Source organism: Lontra canadensis, unplaced genomic scaffold (assembly GCF_010015895.1).
Source record: "Lontra canadensis isolate GAN:19392208 unplaced genomic scaffold, GSC_riverotter_1.0 scaffold31, whole genome shotgun sequence".
In the NCBI taxonomy this organism is placed as follows: domain Eukaryota; kingdom Metazoa; phylum Chordata; class Mammalia; order Carnivora; family Mustelidae; genus Lontra; species Lontra canadensis.
The window spans coordinates 6853063-6873402 of record NW_022631025.1 but is presented as its reverse complement, the minus strand read 5'-3'; the positions used below and the strand labels follow the sequence as shown (position 1 = coordinate 6873402).

The window sequence follows — 20340 nt, the reverse complement described above, 5'->3', positions numbered from 1 at the left end:
GAACCCCGCATCGGACTCTCTGCTCAGCAGGGAGCCTGCTTCCTCCTCTCTCTCTGCCTGCCTCTCTGCCTACTTGTGATCTCTGTCCGTCAAATAAATAAATAAAATCTTAAAAAAAAAAAAAGTTTAAAAAAAAAAAAGGGAGAGAAAAAATCAGGCTTACACAGAGAGAGAGGAAAAGACGGAACACTGTATTTAACCATCTGTACTAGGCCCTGATGCTAAGACCCACCATTATTTTATGCAGTACTGGGAAAGCAAGCTGCCTGTTAAAAACGACCAGACTAAGATGCCATCAACTGTACTGTAAGATGCATCCTTTTGGGTTTGTTCAACTGTGAACAGAATGTGCACTGTTAGAACTGAAGAAACAGAGTAAGATTGGGGGTGGGGGGGACAGCAGCACCAGCTGGCCGACTAAGGAGCCTGAGATCCCAGAGGTGGAGGCAGTAGCTTCCACAGTTTCTCACAAAGGCCCAGAAGGCTCAAGGGGCTGGTTTTACTCCCACCCCAGATTTTAACTAGATGCTACCTTATGAGTATCGGTGCCCATTAACCAGTCATTGTGGCCAACGGGACGGTGGTGATTTGGCAGACCCGGGTCATGTGCACCTGGTAGAGGCAGGACTGTGAAATGTGGGAGGGGAGCCCCAGGGATGCCAGACAAAAACGTTACTTCCACAAGGTTATTAACACAAGCAGACACGGCAGATTCCAACGGCTCGATATCTGGAACTAGACTTAGGAATTAAGCAACAAGGCTGAAGCAGAATCGCCGACTTGGCAAGAAAAATAGAACCCAACTTGTCTTTCTCCCCCACGCGGCTTTCTTGCTGTCGCACACCCGTCTTTAAGACACCTGGTCTCTCCACCGCCGCACACTGCTGTCCGGCAGGCACAGCCAGTCAACCACGTCTTTACTGATAGATGTATCCATAACAATGCTACACATTCCAAATGCAAGAGGATTTCTATCTGAAAGTCAAGTCTGTTTTCAAGCATCTGGAAGTCATTTAAAATATCTGAATTATTCATCATGCTTAATTACAGCCCCCAAGAGCACGCAGTCAGAGGATTCTCGCAACCCACCAGATCCCTTCCACCTTCCACTCAAGGGGTCGTCACCCAGCGGGCACAACGAAGCGCTAATTATTCTCCCTCAAGACACAATTAATTCCTCTCGGAATAAGAGACCACGAACGAAACATTTCTTCTCACCACATTTCTGCAGCTCTGTCCACTGGGCAGTGGCCATGAATCCATGTTTAAAAACTGGATAAAACATTTTGATACAAGATTCCAAACACTATCCCTTTGTAGGGATGGGAATGGAGACGTAGCCTCTCTTCGCAGGCACCGTCTGGGCCCGCACATGTGCACACAGCAGCGGGCGTCCGCGGGCACACTGTCGAATGCGCAGCAGAGCGGCCGTCGGGCTCCTGTTGACAACAGTCGTGGGAGCCGTGGGACCCACAGAGCAAGCTCTACTTTCTGGGTAAGAATGCTCGCTTAAAAGCTTTAAGAACTCACTGGGGAAAAGGTTAGGGAATTTGGTGCACTTTGGTAGTGGTGGTGGTTTGAAGCTGAGGGGAGAAAAGAAGCGCTTGATGGCTCGGGCGGCCATAATAAATACCACGGAATGGGTGCTTCAACGGCCAACTTTATCTCCTCTCGGTACTGGAGGCCAGAGGTCCAAGATCAAGGCGTCAGCAAGGTGGGTTGCACCCAGAGGCTTCCCTACCCAGAGAAGACACCTTCTCTGTCTTCCTGTGGGCTGTGTCCTCATCCCCTTGCAAGGACACCGGTCATACTGGACTGGGTTTCACCCCGTGTCTTCATTCTACCTGACTTAACCTTTTTAAAGGTTCTGTCTCCGAATACGGCACCTTCGGAACCCCTGGGGGCGGGAGGGGGGTTTAGAATTCCAACACACAAACTGTAAGGAGCAAAATTCACCCTGTACCAGGTGCAGATTATTACCGACTTAGTTTCCTTAGGTTAAGCGAGATCAGACGTGAGCAAAGAGCTCAAGCAACAGATTTTTACATTTGTTTTGTTCTTTATAGAACGTTTATGGTTAGTGGCTCAGTATTAACCGCTGTCTTTGAGACCTTGTGCTCTTAGTCTAAAAATACACAAACACCCTCATCTTTCCAAGACTTGAGTGATTAACCTGCTGTAATTAAGATGTAATCTTTTCAAAACTTCTTTGAAAATAGTAACACAAGTGCTATCTCATGTCAGAGCCAATCTTCTGAAAGCAAGCATGCAGGAAGCCATTTCCTGCAAGGGTCCTTATTCCATTATGCAAACGCGCAGCACCCCAGGCTTAAAGGAAAAACAAAGTTCTTCCTTGTAGGCAAGGTCTGACCCCGGGAGAAAGCATGGGGTTGATGCAATCTGAAAACTGCAAAACGCTGTATTTGGAAATTAAAGACACTCTCCAATTAGACTCTTGCCCCGGAAAATAAATCCTCCAGCCAGCCTGGTTGATTTTGGTTTGGTTAAGACCATGTGTAGATTTTTGCTAAGAATAAAAATGGTCCAAATTCACAAGAACAGAGTAAGGAAGAGAAAAGCTTTCGGTGAATGGGCTCTAACAAAAAATAATCTGGGAGATCAGAGTGCAGTGAAGAAAGTGGCAGGGCAGGGAACGGTGAATGCCGGGGAGCGAGAGAATTCTCACCACGACACACACGAAACGCCAGCAGTTGAGGTTCTGGGTTCTGGGAGGAGGCCTGGGCTGGAAAACAGGGAGACGGCCCCAACTGGTACACCACCACTCCGTACCTTGGCAAAAGGCTGACAGCGTATCTTCTGGAACTGCATTGGTTCAATCCCTCCAGGTTCGGGGCCCTGGAACAAGAGCGCATGAGGGAGAGGCACTCACCTTCCCAGAAGTCAGTGGGTTAACTCGCACCTGCACACCCAGTGCCGAGCAACGAGAACACGGGCTGCCAGGTGGGCTTCCCTCCAGAGGCGCTGACGGCCCCACAGGAGGGGCCTACAGAGCCTGACGTTTGGAGGACTTTGGTCAAACGTCAGCTGCCACACCTGTGCAGCGAGCCCTCAACAGGGGAGAAGAGGCCTGCCCCTTTCTCATAGGCTTCCAGTATCTGAAGGAAAGAGAGCACCAAAGATCTCTCTAGCAAAGCCTCAAACATAGGAAAGAGACCAAGATAAACACAAGAGCACATAACAGAAAGGAGATAAAGCGAAGTAAAACAAAGGGAAGTAAAATAAACATAAAATGCAACATCCCGTGACATAAGAGAGAGTTCATCCAAGGCGCGTGCGCACACACACACACACACACACACACACACAAAAGGACACTTGAGCGGAAGGGCTGGCAGACGAAGAACAGGAAACGCAGCACTCGTCTCTGGGCAAAACAAGAAGCCAAAGAAGGAAAAATTAGAGGATCAAACCAAAGACTCAAAATTGCACTTACAGGAGTTCCAAAGAAGGAAAAAACACAGGAAAAAAAAAAAAGAAGTCAGAGGAACAATGCAAATACAACTCCCAGACTGGAAGAGCTTGAGTCTTCTCAAACACTCCCAAGTGCCCAGCGTGAAGCCTGGGAAACAGACACGTGTCACTCACCAATGCACAGTTTCCTGCCCGATAAGGCAGCTTCCCCAGAAGCCCTGGCCTCCGCAAAAGGCCACATATTTAAAAAAAAACAAAAACAAAACTAAGAATAAGGATGGCATTCGGCTTCCAAAGCAACTCTACACCCAAGAAAATGGTGACCAATGTCCTTAAAATTCTGAGGCAAAATTGATTTCAAACCAGAATTCTATAACCAGCTAAACTAGGTGCCCAGGTGTGAAAGGGTGTGAATGAAGACGTGTGGCCTTTAACGTTTTATCTCCTTTGCATTCGTTCATAGGAAGTGTTTAGAGATGGTGCCTCTTTCAAGAGGGTGTTAAGTAAGAAAAAGAAATGCATGGGATCCTGGAAACGGGCTTTCTCTAGGCAAAATGGAGGAAGGCCCGGGATGACGGTGGCGGTTGCACAGCAGCTCCTCTGGGCATGCACAAAGCCAGCGGCTCCGGGAGGGGTGTCTACGGGAAAAATGGGAATGCCCCTGACTCAACGGGTTAGCGTGGAAATGGAGAGTCAGAGATAGGGTGGCACACTTTCAGCCGCCAGTTTCTGAAGAGCCAATTCAAAAAGGCCTGATAAACGTCTCACAGAGCCGCAAAGCCTGTCGTAGAGCAGCTCCCGGGGCTATTTATGCCGCAGCTCGACTTCCCTCCCACCTCGGGCTCAGGCGCCATCGGGAGCTCTCTTCTACCACAGCCCCCGGAGGGCGCGCCGGCTCCACGCATCCAGTCTGCACGTCCAAGACTGACCGGGACCATGGGGCACTCTTCCTGGGTGGGGTCTATGGTCTAAGAAACCTTTCCCAGGAAGACCATTTCCCAGGTTCCCTGGCCAGGCTCCTTAAACTCCACCACTGACTTAAAGATATTATTTATTTATTGGAAAGAGATGACGAGCGGGAGTGGGAGGGAGGCAGAGGGAGACTGGAAAGCAGCCCTCCCGCCGATGTGAGGCTGAGGCTGATCCCAGGACCCTGAGAAAATGACCTGCGCTGAAGGCAGCTGCTCACCCAACTGAGCCACCCAGGCGCCTCCCCTGCCCGCCCCCGGCCCCCATGGTGAAAAGTCTTAATCTATATTTTCCTATAAGAGAAAAGTCAAAGCCTACAACTAATAGATTAAACAAATAAAAACCCACAACAAAACCCAAATCTGCATTTTAAAACTAGGCAGAGCTGAAAAGAACTGGAAGACCTTACTTCTGGGCAGGGCAAAGCAAGGGTATGGAGGAACGAGGCGGAGGAAGGGCTGCGGCTTTGGTTCCGCTCTAATTTGATAAAGATGTATGGTACTTTGTTTAGTCTCCTGGATGGAACAAATAGCAGGGCTTTTTCTCCGCTTTCCGAACGCACCCTTTACATGGACACCACACACTGTATTCGTCAAACAAAAGCAAGCTCTGATGTGGCCTTTCCCCCATTCACCTCCTCACCCCATCCTGCCTCCAGCCGGAGACCCGGCGGGAGGATCCCAGCGAAAGGCCAGTTACAAGTATGGGCTCTTAGGTTCCCTGGGCAGGTTCCACGTTCCCAGCAGGACAGCGGGAAGGTGGGATGCCGGCGTCTGGTATGTGGGGGGCCGTCTCGGGCCCCCGCGGTCCGGTCAGGTAAGGCCCAGCAGTCCTCTGGCAGGTGGATCGCAGTGACAGACCGGAGGGGGCATCCTGTCCTGCAGGCTACTTAGAGAAAAGCTCCCAGGCTCAGTGTCCAAGCCGGCGCGGCTACAGGGGCCCCGAGGGGTCTACCAACCCTTCCACACGGGGCTGCTAACACCAAGCACAGTCTGCAAATGCCAACATCTTCCTCACACTTAAACTTCAGCAGCACTGTTAACAAATGCAAACCTCGTATCTGCGAGCGCGGACCCTGTAACGGCTTCAACTATTTCACGGACAGTCTCAAGGGCGCACATCTTATCACAAGGAGTGATCCCCCTGGAAGGTCCAGAGACAGGGAGGTTCTCCCAAGAACCTGGACCTTCACTCAGCTACCTTGGTGATGCCCTCATTTCTTGCAACACATTTCCCCCAGGAGCCTTACCTTACTCCAGACCCTTCCTTGCAAACACAAACCCGGAGCCCCATCCCTAAGGCATCGGGGGAGGGGGCCGCTCTGGCTGCGGAGGACCTTCTCTCCCTGGAGCCATCAAGGCCCCAAGTTTACCAGAAGTTCCCCTCTGCTCCCACCACAGACTACCCTGGGCTCCTTCTGGCTACGCCCCTCCTTCCTTCAAGGTCCCCAAGCCCCACCTCCTCCATGAAGCCTTCTCAGACTACTGCTTCTGAAGACGTCTTCTCTTCAATCAACGCCTGCTCCTCCGTGGCACATACTGGGCTGGTCCCACCGTCTGGGACGGTTAGACCTCTTACGTTACCACCTCACCTCTGATTTCCTCACTACTCAGTACGATAGAGGACATGGCTGGGATTTAAAAAAAAAAAAAAAAAGCAATTTTTAGAAATTGTTTTATAAATAGACTCTTATACCAAAAAAAACCATATACGGAGCACCCAGATTCCCAGGAAGGTAGACCCGAGCACTTCTTGTCCACACTGGGAAAAGAGGACAGGAAAAACGATTCTCTCTTGTTCTTAACTGTGTCCACTATGCGGCCAGTTTTTCAAGTAGCATTTCTACTCCTTTGCTGGCGTTCTTGTTTTTCTCCAATGTGGGAATGAGGCCCTTCAGTCCAGCCTTGACTTTCTGCACAACTTCTTGATCGGAACTCTGGAGAAGGCTGAAGACAGAAGACAAAGATTAACAAACAAAAAGCAATCATGTTTCATAAAAACCCCTAATCATCTGCAATTACTATCACCATGCGACGTATAAACAGTTCACTGATTTGTGAGACAAGTCCTCTAATGAGAAGTCCATCTTTTGAATCCAGCAGCTGAACGATGGGGGCTGGTAGCCTATGTTGGGAAACCACATCAACAGAACACGTTTTCTAATCTTGCTGGGCGAGTCGCTCCGATGTGGGAGCACCTCCGCCCCGTACAGAACTGGTCCCACCTCCGCTGTGACTGATCATCTCAGGAAAACACCTGCCTTAGAGATAGCTCCGGCATGAACTCTATCTTCCCTCCCCCACCCAGGTGAGCTCAAGAACAGAAACCCTGGCTGTTACTTCGCGATTTCTCAGCAGCACACGTGCAGAGCAGATGGCTGAGAAGCGCTGAGGGACCGAATGAGCAGGAGCAGAGGGGTGCACAGAGGAAAGGCGGGGGGCCCGCCAGGGAAGCAGGGAAGAGCCGGCCTCCTCCTCTCTGTAGCTAGAACATGGGAAGGGGTAAGCAGCTTTACCTCGGAGCCTAACGGCTTAGACTCGAAAGCGACCTCTGCCGCTCCGTAACCGTACAGGCAGGGGCATGCTGTTTAAATTCTCTAGGACTGTCTCCTGACCTATAAACGGGATCAACAACACAAGCCACCTGCCATCAGAGAAGGTTTCTGAGGCTCAAATGATCTCATACCTAAAGCACCTAGACAGAGCCTGATACTTAGGAAGCACTCAATGCTTACTCAACATGAGCCATTAAAATAAACAAGTCCCCTCTGCTTTCTGAAACCTTGCATGGAGGCTCTGTCCCCAAAAGCGAATGGAGTCCTGGAGGCTGGTGACAGGAAGGCCCCTTTCTCTGTAAACAGGGGCCTGGCTGCAGAATGGAGGGCTCAGTCTCCTGGTTTCCTCCTTCTTCACGACCACGTTTTAATGCTGACCTCTGAAACACATCCCAGAACCAAATCACTTGCCGTTTCCCAAAGTCCCTGGTGCTAAGAACTTCCATCACGTGCACCGAGAGGACGGTGAGCCAGCACACCGGGCAGCGTCCTGCTAGGTGTGGGAGACCAGCAACAAGCACAGCCTGCCACGTGGGAAGCCGAGAAAGTTGGTAAAAGTCTCTTTTAACAGGCTGGTGAGTCACTAGGTAGTTTTTATTTTCTATACTGACCTGAAGCACAAAGTCCTTATTTGCTGAGCATATGCAAAATGCTAAGCATAGGACCTCCACTGTCTCATGCAGCCCAATGACGACCTGTGATGATCCCGAATCCAGTTTTACAACCAAGAAAATGAAGTTTCAGAGAAGCTGAATAATTTGCCTAAGATTACAGTGAGCTGGGCCTGGAACCCAGGCAGGAAGCCTAGAGCCCACAATGATCTAAATGCTAGGTATTCTGCTTCCCTGAAGCATTTTCAGGCTGCATACAAGGCTGAAAGTGCTTTTTGTGGGTTTTTTTTTTTTTTTTTTTTTTATACCCAGGATGCCTTTTCACTTATTGTAAAAAAGATTTCTGGGGGAAAAACACTGCACGAGTTTGAAGTAAAATATAAAGCAGCAGAGAATTTCACCAAACGAGTTGAGCGCGTAACAGTATTCTAAAACCATATAACACTGATATTGTATTAATCAAGCATTAGGTCATTGGTAATTCAACTTCCCTTCAGAACCTCAAACACTGTATGGACTAGTGGTCCACCTCTACGCAGTGTTCGGTAATAAGCCTGCAGCAGCAGCCTTCCAAGGTCTGCAATCCACCCACACGGAGCTGTGATCGATGAGCGAGCTCTACAAATTAATTGCGTGGCATGGCTGAAATTTTTAGTTAATCGAGCGTTAATGAAAGGATATGTCAGAAGTACGTGTTAACACTCTTAAATGCCTGGTAAAAAACCTCCCATTAAATAAGTCCACGCTTCAGCTAAAGGATTCTGGCTCTTTGACGTCCACTAGAAAATCGGCTAATTTCAATGAGAAATGAACAAAAATTATCTGCACCACCTATGTAGTTGGAAACCCTGATCCGCCCAAAGAAATGAATGCCCCAAAGGACTGTGTCTGGGAGCCCGCGTGTTCCAAGTCAAATTATATACGAATAAAGGCCCAACATTTACAAACAACGTAGATTAAATTGCAAGGTGTGCTGCACGTGCAACACTGTGGGAAATTCAAATTTAAGATTGGTATCTCTTTCTCCAAACCTCACTAACATGGGAAGGAGAAAAAGAATCGACAGTGATTGCTTCACAACAAACAAATCTATTTTAAATGGATGTGGTTAATGGAAGGGTTTCGCATCCAGCAACAGAACGCAGGGAAGCTGAAGTCTCAATGACCTGTGAATTATAAACTTGACACGACTCTGTCTAGAGAATAATAAACAGGTGGAACGCACGCCTCGATGTACCAATCATCAATTTTCTACCATTTTAATTAGAAACAAACAATCAGCTTGCAGACTTCACTAGCAAATGCCTCCAGAATCCTTTTAAGAATACTTGAAAATCAGGAAAGAAAATTACATGTAAAGTGAGTCGTGGTTTAAAAAGCAACTCTGTCACAGTTTTCAGAGGGACAAGTCTAATCCATTAAAAAGAACGCAATTACAATTTGGTCAAAACCTTAACTGTAGTTAAGACCATCAAATGATATAAATACTGTATAATGTCTCTTAGATGTGGAATCTTTTTTTAAATATTATTTATTTATTTGAGAGAGACAGGGAACACGAGTGGGGAGAGGCAGTGGGAGAGAGAGAAGCAGACTCCCCACTGAGCAGGGAACCTAACATGGGGCTTGATCCCAAAACCCCAGGATCACAATCTGAGCTGAAGGCAGGTGCTTAACCGAATGAGGCACCCTGGTGCCCTTCTTATATGTGAAATCTAATGGGAAAAAAAAAAAAAAGAAAAGAAAGAAAAAAACCCAAAAAATCAAAACCAAACAAGCTCATAAATATAGAGAAGAGATCTGTAGTTGCCAGAGGCAGGAAGTATGTGTGTTTGTGGGAGCGTGGAGGGGGGCAGGGGAGGTGTGGATAGGGATAAAGGAGATCAAAAGGTGGTAAAACAACAAGACAAAATTTTAAAGAGAAAAAAACAAAACAAAAAGTGATGCGGTCTCTTCTGCATCTCTCAGGATGGCGGAAGTGGGTTACAACAGGCTTAGAGAAAAGAGGACCAGGCGAGGAGTTATGATATTAGATAAGCTAATGGCTTATTATATCATAATGCTAATTTTAAGACAAACAATACTAAATGCAATAGGTGAGCGAGTTGCTATGGATGTCTATTTTTGAGATAAGTAATTAATAATAGCAAGAATAAAGCTCCAGAACACATGGGCTTGGCAAGTCCTCCGACTTAAATAATTTATAATAACTGGGTGTTGGAGGGCTCCCTAATCTTGGGGGGAAAAGAAGGGAGTGAAAGGGATCTCTACAAATTAATCAAATGTAAAGAGCTTTCCTGAGAGTGCGAGAGAGAGGAGAGAGAGAGAGAATACAATCACATTTGGTTGAAACCCTAAATGGGGTGAAATCCCCAAATGAGACCTTGTGACAACTTTGCAGTCCTTGAAGCCGGAACGGTGCAGGTAAGTAAGGACTGATGGGAAGAGGTAGGCTTGATTTCCACTATTTGGTACACTTGTCTAGACCCTGAGTGGCTGTGAGGAATCTGAACAATTAGAACAAAGCTCGGATCCGAGAAGGAAGGTGAAGAAAGCGTCTTCTGCGGAAATGGGCATTCAGGAGGAGGGCCCTATGCAGAAAGGCACAGATCATACGTACCTAGACAGGACAATCGCCCCACGGTTTACACTAGCCCAGGCCTTCAGTTTCTTCATACCAACATGCTCGACAAGTGTTTTTGCAAAACAAGCTGAAAAACAGACGGAAACTCAGTGACGGCATACAAGATTTATGTCCCCCTCTCTGTCCCTAACGCCCTTAAATTTGCAAAAGCATGTTTTAATAAAAAAGTGAATAAAAAGAGTTCTCACTCAACCTTCCTTAACACTGTAAGTTCCAGCTCCGATTTATTTAATGTCTTTTTAATACAGCCATTTCTTTCAACTCTGGTCCAAGTCTCATGCTATGTTTACTATAATTACTCAAGACAAAACTTGAACTCTTATAAAAAGCTCACTTGCTCGCGTCTGCATCTCTTTGTACTCTTTAATGATTTAACCCTGACCTGAAAGGTATTCAGGAAGTCAATGTTTGACAGCAGTACCTCACGCTTGGATGGAATCAAGTTCTCCCTCATGAAAAACGCTCACTGGGAAGGTGCCACGAGGAACACTAGTGGTCAGGAGACTGTTCCAGCTGACACCTGGTAATTCCTCTCCACAAAGCTAGACATTCCCCCATCAAGAAGATTATTCATCTTTTATTATTATTTCGTGTGTTATTACCAGATTTCTAAGTTCTTGGTGTATCATCTTTAACTCACTGTGCCATCTAAGCGTAACCAATTCTTGGACAACGGAGAAACTCTGAAAGCTAGGACTTGGTGCAGATGGAAGTATGGGCAGCCTATCTTGAAGGCCAGTATCTTGGGTATGCAGCATGCATAATTCCCCCAAAGATACCCAAGTGTGAGGACCCTTTAAAAGCCAAGAAGCCTATGGCCACGTAGCTCTTCATGGCACACGTTAAGGAAGGACTGTAATCAACTCTCAAGACAGACAATGTTTTTGAAACGTGAGCACAACAGCACTGCTAGAATGCTGCACACCCGCACGCCCAGCCGTGGGGGAACCAATGTCTTCTCCTGAATTCCAGCAGGCCTCTGTGACGGACTTAGCCAAGAGAGTGTGGGAAGAGTTATGTGTGATAACTTCTGAGGCTAAATCAAAAAAGCACTCCGCACTGCTTTCTTCTCTTAAAACCCAACCACGGGCTGCGGACTGAGGCTGCTGGACTGAGCCACTGCCAGCCACCATCCAAACGGACACTCCTACCCCAAACAGAGCAGCCCCAGAGGACTGTGAGCAAAACCAAGCTCCACCGTCCTGACAGGATGTTGTTCGAGAGCCACCAAGCTTTGAGGCGGCCTGTTACACAGCAACAGATAACGGAAACAGCCGCACTGGTTCAGAGTTACGTGCACCTGATACACACACGAGGCCCATGCAGGCGTGTTTCATGGCTGTCAGTGTAAATGAATTAAGGAAAAGTATCACTAGGAAATTCTTTGGATTTTAAAAGCCAGACAACGTTTCGGACAGAAACTCAGCTCAACTGTGCGCCAACTTCTTAATAACAAAAAATGACTCAGTATGTTATTTTTTGTTCAAAATTTGTTACAAGAAGCTTTCTCCTTCACAGAAAGTTTGCAGTGGCAAACACCCCTAAGTCTCTATTCTTCAAGGCAGAGTGAGAAGTGACAGTTCGACGGCGTATCGATTGCCTCGCCAGCCATCAGAACTGCAACTTGCCTCAAGACATAAATTCATGATCTGTCACATTTTTTCAGACACAATGACAGAACGCCCAAACTGTTCAAACTTGGTGGGGGGAGATCTCCTTAGTGGCTAAAACGCTGGATGGAGTTCGAATTTAGTAACAGACGGTCTGGTCAAAGATGGGGCTGAGAAAGGAATGGTATGCGACTTTTCAGTTCGATTAAAAGATGCTGTCCTTCTCTTGAAAGCGGAATTTCTACAGAGCAGCTGTGAGCGTTGTGAAAAGCCACAAAGGCCAAGACTGGCCTGTGGTCGCATGTATTTCAGTGCCCAAACAGGTGTTCAGTTCAAAATTCTGATGAGGACTATTTTCTTTTGCTTTTCCCTTCCTCCAAACTAGAGATAGATATCCTGCTTTTCAACTGTACCCCAGTGACACTCACAAATGTCCCCCCTCCCAAGTCTCACCAACCCCAACTCCCACCGCAAGGAACATAATGGCATTTTTAGGGCCCTGGCAGAACCAGGTCAGAAGACCGAGGTAGCACGGGAGGAGAGGAAGTGAGGGAGGACAGGAAAGAGAAAGGAAACCAAAGGACTCCAGGACATAAATTTCCAGTATTTACCAAAGCATTATCTGCAAGCACTGAATCATTTCTTGTCCACAGACACCATTTCTAAACACTCAACAAATTTCATGTGAACATAAACGGCGGGCATCGAGTTCAGGGCTGCCGGGGGTTAGGAAATTCCACAGACGATTCAGGAAAATCCATGTTTTACAGCCTACCTTCTCTTCCACTTTTCTTCATCTTCTCATCTTGTTCTATTAACCACTTCAGAACGAGGTGTCCTGCGGGATGCTCTGCGACGTGCAGCTGGAAGGAAAACATAAAAGCGGTTTTCAGCCACGCCGCGGCCTACCATGTGTTCTCTACCACGCACAGGTGAGGACGTGGTCACGTGGAAAGTTCCATAGTGCTGCGAAGGTCAAGTCACCGAGAACGGACCATGAGCAGCCGGGGGACCAGCGATCTAGTCTAATCCCTGCACTGACAGACGGATATTCAAAGGAGCTGCTAAAAAGCTCTGAGGCTCCGCGTCAGGTGCTCCCAGCTGAATGACCCCAGCACAGTGCACACCTTAGATCACGCCAAGTGCCGTCCGGGTGGCAGTACGCAGTGCTGAGGTACAAAGAAACCTTTGGGACAAAACGTGACAGCAGAGAAGCACAGAAAGCTGGCACTGCTGGTCCCACATACCTAGGATCTCTCCTTATGGAGCAGGGGAGACACTCGGTCTCCTAAGAGGGAACTCATTATACGTCCATCTTCCCGCCTGCTCATCTGCGCGGCTCCGGGCGGACAGATCCAGGGCTTCTCTAAGGCCCCAGGGGCCACATCAGGACTCAGCAGGCTCTGCACACGCATCAGCTTACGATCCAATGCAGAACAAAGCCTGCACCGTCGGCCTTCTGCCCTCCTCTCTTCCCTCGGCCAACCCATCTCCTACCCCGAGCCCCTGAGCCTTCTGTTCTCAGCCAAGCCGAGCCCCTTTCTCCCTTCGGACTGCTGCGTATGTCTTCCCCCGCCTACGATCTTCTTTGAGGGGTGGGGGACGGTGCTGGCCCTGCCTCGCACAGATCAGGTCCATGAATCAATGAACTGCGGACGCAAGGCAGAATTACTCAGGGGCCAAGTAACACAGGCGGGAACTATCAGAAAGAGAGGGAATTGGGAACAACATCCATGAGAAGGATGCTGGGGACCTTGCAGGAGGACGAACAGGGCCTTCTATAGCGACAGCACAGCAAAATGGAAACACAGGGAGCATCTAGGCCCACGGAAGAAACGTGCAAATGCAGAGAGGTGCAAAAATCCAAAGCAAATTCAAAATAGAATTAAGAACACAGAATATGCTAGAAAGGCAGTCTGGGGCCAATCGTGAACATCAGAGAGCCACAGTACAAGATTCTGTTTCTCCTCTGTAGGTCAGGGGAAGTCAGGGGAAGACTTTAAGAAATACAGGGTTATAACAGCACTGGTATTTTGAAATCGCAACGATCAGCTGTGCTGTCAGCATGCACAGAGTTGAGACAATTAGCATTCGAATTCTCTCTACGGCAACGTTCTCAGTGACTGGGGTTATGCAACACTGCTGCTTTCCACCCGTCTGACAGTAGCACGTTACCTCTCCATCCTTGCCACCGGGATGGAGCTCGGCCACTGCCAAGCTGGCAATGGCATTCATGGCAGGTTGAACGTCTCCAACGGCGGCTCCCAGAATGTTGGCCACCAACACACACGCAGACTTATCCAACACCAATTCTTGGGCGTGTCCTTGCAGGTAGCTTAACAAAGCAGGAGAGATGGCCTCTAAGAGCTCACGTCGGCGGATCGCTGTATCTTTCTTACTGTGGGAACACGGTGAATGAGGCGTTAAGGTAAGATGAAGAGCAAAGGGAATACAGCGATCTTATTAGCACAAAAACCTCTAAGGGCTTAAAAGAGTCTTTGTCTAACTTATTGTAATTGTCTGTCTCTGTTGTGCATGCAGGTAATAAGCAATTTAAGGGTGGGATACCCGTCTGCCATCTTCATGCCCCGGCATGTGAACTGTGCCTGGCACAGAACAAGCACTTACATAATAACAAACAGCTCAAACCAATCCAAAACCCAAACAACAGCAACAACAAACTGTAAGACAGAAGTAGACCACTTTATGGACACTACTCTCTAGAATACTTCATTATGTGATGCCAGTAGCTTTAAAAATAAAGAAACCGACTTCTGGGGTGCCTGGGTGGCTCAGTGGGTTAAAGCCTCTGCCTTCAGCTCAGGTCATGATCCCAGGGTCCTGGGATCGAGACCCAAGTCGGGCTCTCTGCTCCATGGAGAGCCTGGTTCCTCCTCTCTCTGCCTGCCTCTCTGCCTACTTGTGATCTTTGTCTGTCAAATAAATAAATAAAATCTTAAAAAAAAAAAAAAAAAGAAAGAAAAAGAAAGAAAGAAAGAAAGAAAGAAAGAGAGAAAGAAACCGACTTCCAGGGAGGACGGTGGAGCAGAAGGACCCCTCCTCCCATGAACACTACTAGGTAACACCCACATCAGTGTAATTAACCCCAAGAATGACCACGGGATTGGCAGAACAGACTCTCCATAGCTAAATGTAGACAAGAGGCCATATCAAAGAGGGTAGGAAAGGTAGAGGCATGTCGGAGAGCTAAAAGGAGCTCCATGACTGACTGCAGGAGGGAGGGATACGGTGGGTGTGGAGAAGGGAGGGAAACAGACCCTCACGTCGGGTAACCCATGCACAGGGTGCCTGTGTGGGGAAGACAAATCCCTGTAATATCTGGCTTTGAAATTCAGCAGGGCCAAAAAAAAAAAAAAAAAAAAAAGAAGTTAATTAATTCAGCGGGGCATAATATCATGAGTTCTTACAATCAGTGGGGCTTAATGCCTGGAATTTTAAAAAATTAGTGTGCTTGGCTTGGGAGAACTGGGAGGGTGAGAGAAAATGGGAGTCCTTGCCTTTTTTGTGGGGTGGCAGGGGGGAGTTCCCGCCTTAAGGACACGGCACAACAAACAGCCCCGTGGAGACACGGCATAGAAGTCAGCAGTTTAAAAAGCATCTGGGGCACAACAGGAGGGAAATCTGTTTACTAAACTCACAGCCTGTGATGGAAGGTCAGGGATCCTTGGGAGACTTCCATAGGAACCAAGAAGAGTGGACATTTCCCTTCTTTGTCCTCTAGCCAAAATACATGGACACCTGCAGGAACCAGTGCCTGGACAACATTGTCCACCCGTTTTGGTAATAGCATGCCCTGGTCCTGAGCACTTCTGCCAGCACAACCCCTCCCCAGCCGGCCTCCGCTCGGGGCCCCTCCCACAGCAGGCCAGCACAAACCTTGCTCACACCTCAGCTCCACATTGCCTTGTCCTGCAGACCTCCCTCCTCCAATACCCCCCCCCTTGGGCAGAGACCATCCAAAGCAGCTCTGCAAGCTGACAGGGGCCAGCCCACTCCAAAGTAACTCCTGCCCTGGCAAGAGGGAAAGTTAACCACACACACCAGTCCAGTCCAGCTCCAGTAGTGCCTGGGGACAGATTCTGGTCTAACTGCAGACCCCGCCCACCAAAGAAAGCTGCTCAGGGGACAACAGGGCAGTTCGGTGCTACTACATCTCGGGCAAATGCCTGGTCTGACTCAAATCAAGTCCAAGGTGGGCCCCCACTGGCCCACTAACAACACAGGGACCAAACACTGCCCACAACAGGGAAAGAGAGCCATTGTACATAATGACAATGAAGGAAAAAGTAGCTCAGCCACAACTATTAGGTGCAAACAACATACACACTAGATAGCCCTAAGTGCCAACTTCTGGTAAATAGGGGACACTGCACTGTGGAGCGCTCCAGGATTTCTTCTTCGTAAAAACACTACCTTCAAGAGCAGGAGACACAGCTGACTTTCTTAACACACAAAAACAGACACAGAGTTAGACAAAATGAGGAGACAGAGGAATATGTCTCAAATGAAAGAATAAAACCAAAAGAGACCTAAATGAAACAAAGATAAGAAATACGCCTGATAATTTATAGTAATGGTCATAAAGATACTCACTGTACTTGAGAAAAGAGTAGAGGACCTCAGTAAGACCCTCAACAAAAAGACAGAAAACAAAAAGGAACCGATCAGATATGAAGAATATAACTAAAATTAACAATACACTAGACGGAATGAGTAGCAGACTACAGGAAGCAGAACAGATCAGTGACCTGGAGGATAGAATAATGGAAAGCAATCAAGCTGAAGCAGGAGAAAAAATAAAAAATGAAAACAGATTTAAGGGAACTCAGTGATAACACCAAGTGTACTAATATTCACATAATAGGAATCCCTCAAAAAGAAGAGAAAGGGGGCAGAAGACTTATTTGAAGAAATAACAGCTCAAAATTTCCCAAATCTAGGAAAGAAAAAAGATACCAAATCCAGGAGTACAGACAGCCTCCAACAAAATCAAACCAAGGAGGTCCACACCAAGACAAGTAATAATTCAAATGACAAAATCTAGTGATAAAGAGAGAATTTTAAAAGCAGCAAAAGAAAACATTTATATACAAGCGCAACCCCTAAGGCTATCAGCAGATTTTTCAGTAGAAACTTTACAGGCCAGGAGAGAGTGGCTTGATACATACAAAGCGCAGAGAGGAAAACCCGCAACCAAAAAAACTACTCAACAAAGTTATAATTCAGAACAGAAGGACAAAGAGTTTCCCAGACAAACAGAAGTTAAAGAAATTCATCACCATTAAACCAGGCCTACAAGAAATGTTAAAGTGGACTCTAAGAAGAAAGAAAAGACCATAAGCAGAATTAAGAAAAGCAGGAAGCAAAAAAGCAATAAAATTAAGTAAATATATAAAAATCAGTCATTAGTCACAAAATAAAAGGATGTAAAGTGTAACACCATATACCTAAAATGGGGGTGAAATGAGGAGAAAATGAGGAGAACACTAACAAATTTAGCACTTTGGAATGGGTTCAAACTTAAGTGACCATCAACTTAACACAGACTGTTATATGCAGAAGATGTCTGACATCTTGATGTTACTATTGTTAATACTATTAATGATATTATTACTATGATTATTACTAATGATATTATTACTATGATTCCTATTAATGATATTACTATTAATAATAACCACAATTAAAAAACCAGCAATAGATATGAAAAGAATAAAGAAAAAGGAATCCAAGTACATCACTGAACGAAACCAGCAAACTGTGAAAGAAAAGAGCAAGGAACTGAGAACCACACACACACACAAACAAAAAAACCCCATAAAACAAGTAACAAAAGGCAATACGTACATATCCTTCAATATGTACTTTGAACGTAAATGGACTAAACACTCCAATCAAAAGACACAGGCTGATGGAATGTATTAAAAAGCACCCATGTAAATATTGCCTACAAGAATTATTTCAGACCTTAAGACACGCACAATACAAGTGAAAGGGTGGAAAAACATTATGAAAATGAAAGTAAAAAGATAGCTGGGTACCAATACTTATAAGCAACAAAACAGACTTTAAAACAAAGACTGCAACAAGAGACAAGTGAGGATACTACATTATTATTAAGGGGACAATCCAACAAGAAGATGTAACAGTTGTAAATATTCATGCACCCAACACGGGAGCACCCAAACACCTAAAGTTGCTCATAACAGACATAAAGGAAGCAATCGACAGTAATACAAAAACAGTAGGGGATCTAATACCCCAATGACATCAAGGGACAGATTATCTGAACAGAAAATCAACAAGGGAACAGTGGCTCCGAATGACACATTGCACCAGAGGGATTTAAGAGATATATTCAGAACATTCTATCCTAAAACAGTAGAATACACATTTTTTGCAAGTTCATATGGAATATTCTCCAGAACAGATCACATATTAGGCCACAAAACAAGTCAACAAATTCAAAAAGAATTGTGTCACACTATGTATCTTTTCTGACTGCAATGCTATGAAACTAGGAATCAACCACAAGAAAAGATCTGGAAAGAACACAAACACATGGAAGTTAAATAGCTAATATGCTATTAAACAATGGGTCAACCAAGAAGTCAAAGAGGAAATCAATAACTGCTAGAAGACAATGAAAATGAAGACACAACACCCCCCCAATCTTTGGGATGCAACAAAAATGGTGCTAAGAGGTAAACACACAGCAATACTGGCCTGCCTCAAGAAGCGAGAGACATCTCAAATAGACAACCTAACCTTACACCTAAAGAGAGCTGGAAAAAGAACAACGAAACCCAAAACCAGCAGAAGGAAGGAAATAATAAAGACCTGAGCAGAAATAAACAAAATAGAAACTAAAAAAAAAAAAGAAAAGAACAACAGATCAATGAAACCAGGAGCTCGTTCTTTGAAAAGATGAACAAATTGATAAACTTTTAGCCAGACTCCTCAAAAAGAGAGCTCAAATAAAATCAGAAATTAAAGAGGAGGAAAAAACCATCCACACTACAGAAATACAAAGGATTACAAGAGAATCTTACGAAAAATTAAATGCCCATAAACTGGACCACCTGTACAAAATGGATAAATTCCTACAAACATAAAACCTCCCAAAACTAAATCTGGAAGAAACAGAAAACGTGAACAGGCTGACTACCAGCAATGACACTGAAAGAGTAATCAAAAAATTTCCAACAAACAAAAACCCAGGACCAGATGGCTTCACCAGTGAATTCTCCCAAACATTTAATGAAGAGTTAATAACTATTCTTTTCAAAGTATTCCAAAAAAATAGAAGGAAAGCTTCTAAATTCATTCTAGAAGGCCAGCATTACCCTGATACCGAATCATATAAAGGCAACTACAAAAAAGAAAAAGAATCACAGGCCATTATCTTTGACAAACACAGGTGCAAAAACCCTCAACAAAATATCAGCAAACCAAACCCATTAATACATTTAAAGAAAATCATTCACCACAATCAAGTGGGATCTATTCTTGGGATGCAAGAGTGGTTCAATATTCACAAATCAATCAACATAATGCATTGGAGCAACACGAGAAAGGGTAAGAACCACAACAGCATTTCGATAAATGCAGAAAAAGAATCTGAGAAAGTGCAACATCCATTCGTGATAGAAACCCTCAACAAGGCAGGTTGAGAGGGAACATATCTCAACATAATAAAGCCCATCTACTCACAGCTGGCAGCATCTTCAATGATGAAAAACTGTGAGCTTTCCCCTAAGATCAGGAACCAGACAAGGACATCCACTTTCACTACTTTTGTTCAATAGAGCACTGGAAGTGCTAGCCACTGCAATCAGACAACATAACGAAACAAAAGGAATCCAAAAAAGTAAGGAAGAAGAAAAACTTCCATTATTCGCAGATGACATGATACTATATAAACTATGAAGACGCCACCAAAAAACTACCAGACCTGATCAATGAATTCAGTAAGGCTGCAGCACACAAAATCAATACATAGAAATCCACTGCATTTTTATACAGTAATAATGAAGTAACGGAAAGAAAAATTAAGTATCAATTCCACTTGCAATTGCACCAAAGAAAATACCTAGGAATCAACTTAAACAAGGAAGTGAAAGACCTGTACTCTGAAAACTATAAAACACTAATGAAAGAAATTGAAGGTGACACAAACAAATGGAAAGATATTCTGTGCTCATGGATTGGAAGAATAAATATTGTTAAAATGTCCATACTACCAAAGCAATCTACAGACTTAATGAAATCCCAATCAAAATACCAACCGCGTTTTCCCAGAACTTGAACAAATAATTTTCCAATTTGTATGGAATTACCAAAGAGCCTGAATAGCTAAAACAAATTTGAAAAAGAGCACAACGGGCTATACTGCAATCCCGGATTTCAAGATACACTACAAAGCTGTAGTGATCCAAACAGTAAGATACTGGCACAAAAACAGACACATAGGTCAATGGAAAAGAACAGAGAGCTTGG

The 20340-nt window shown here is 45.6% G+C and overlaps 1 protein-coding gene across 1 annotated transcript in view; it reads right to left on the bottom strand.

The window, feature by feature from the left end:
- Window positions 1-6207: 6207 nt before the first annotated feature.
- The window catches only part of PUM3 (pumilio RNA binding family member 3), a 47157-nt gene continuing 33024 nt past the window's right edge, over window positions 6208-20340 (bottom strand). Inside the window, exons 15-18 of the mRNA XM_032866539.1 lie at window positions 13996-14218; window positions 12596-12683; window positions 10187-10277; window positions 6208-6347 (exon numbers count right to left, since the gene is read on the bottom strand). Of these exons, the coding sequence (XP_032722430.1) occupies window positions 6215-6347; window positions 10187-10277; window positions 12596-12683; window positions 13996-14218 (535 nt within the window). The 3' untranslated portion in view covers window positions 6208-6214. The remainder of the gene's footprint in view (window positions 6348-10186; window positions 10278-12595; window positions 12684-13995; window positions 14219-20340) is intronic.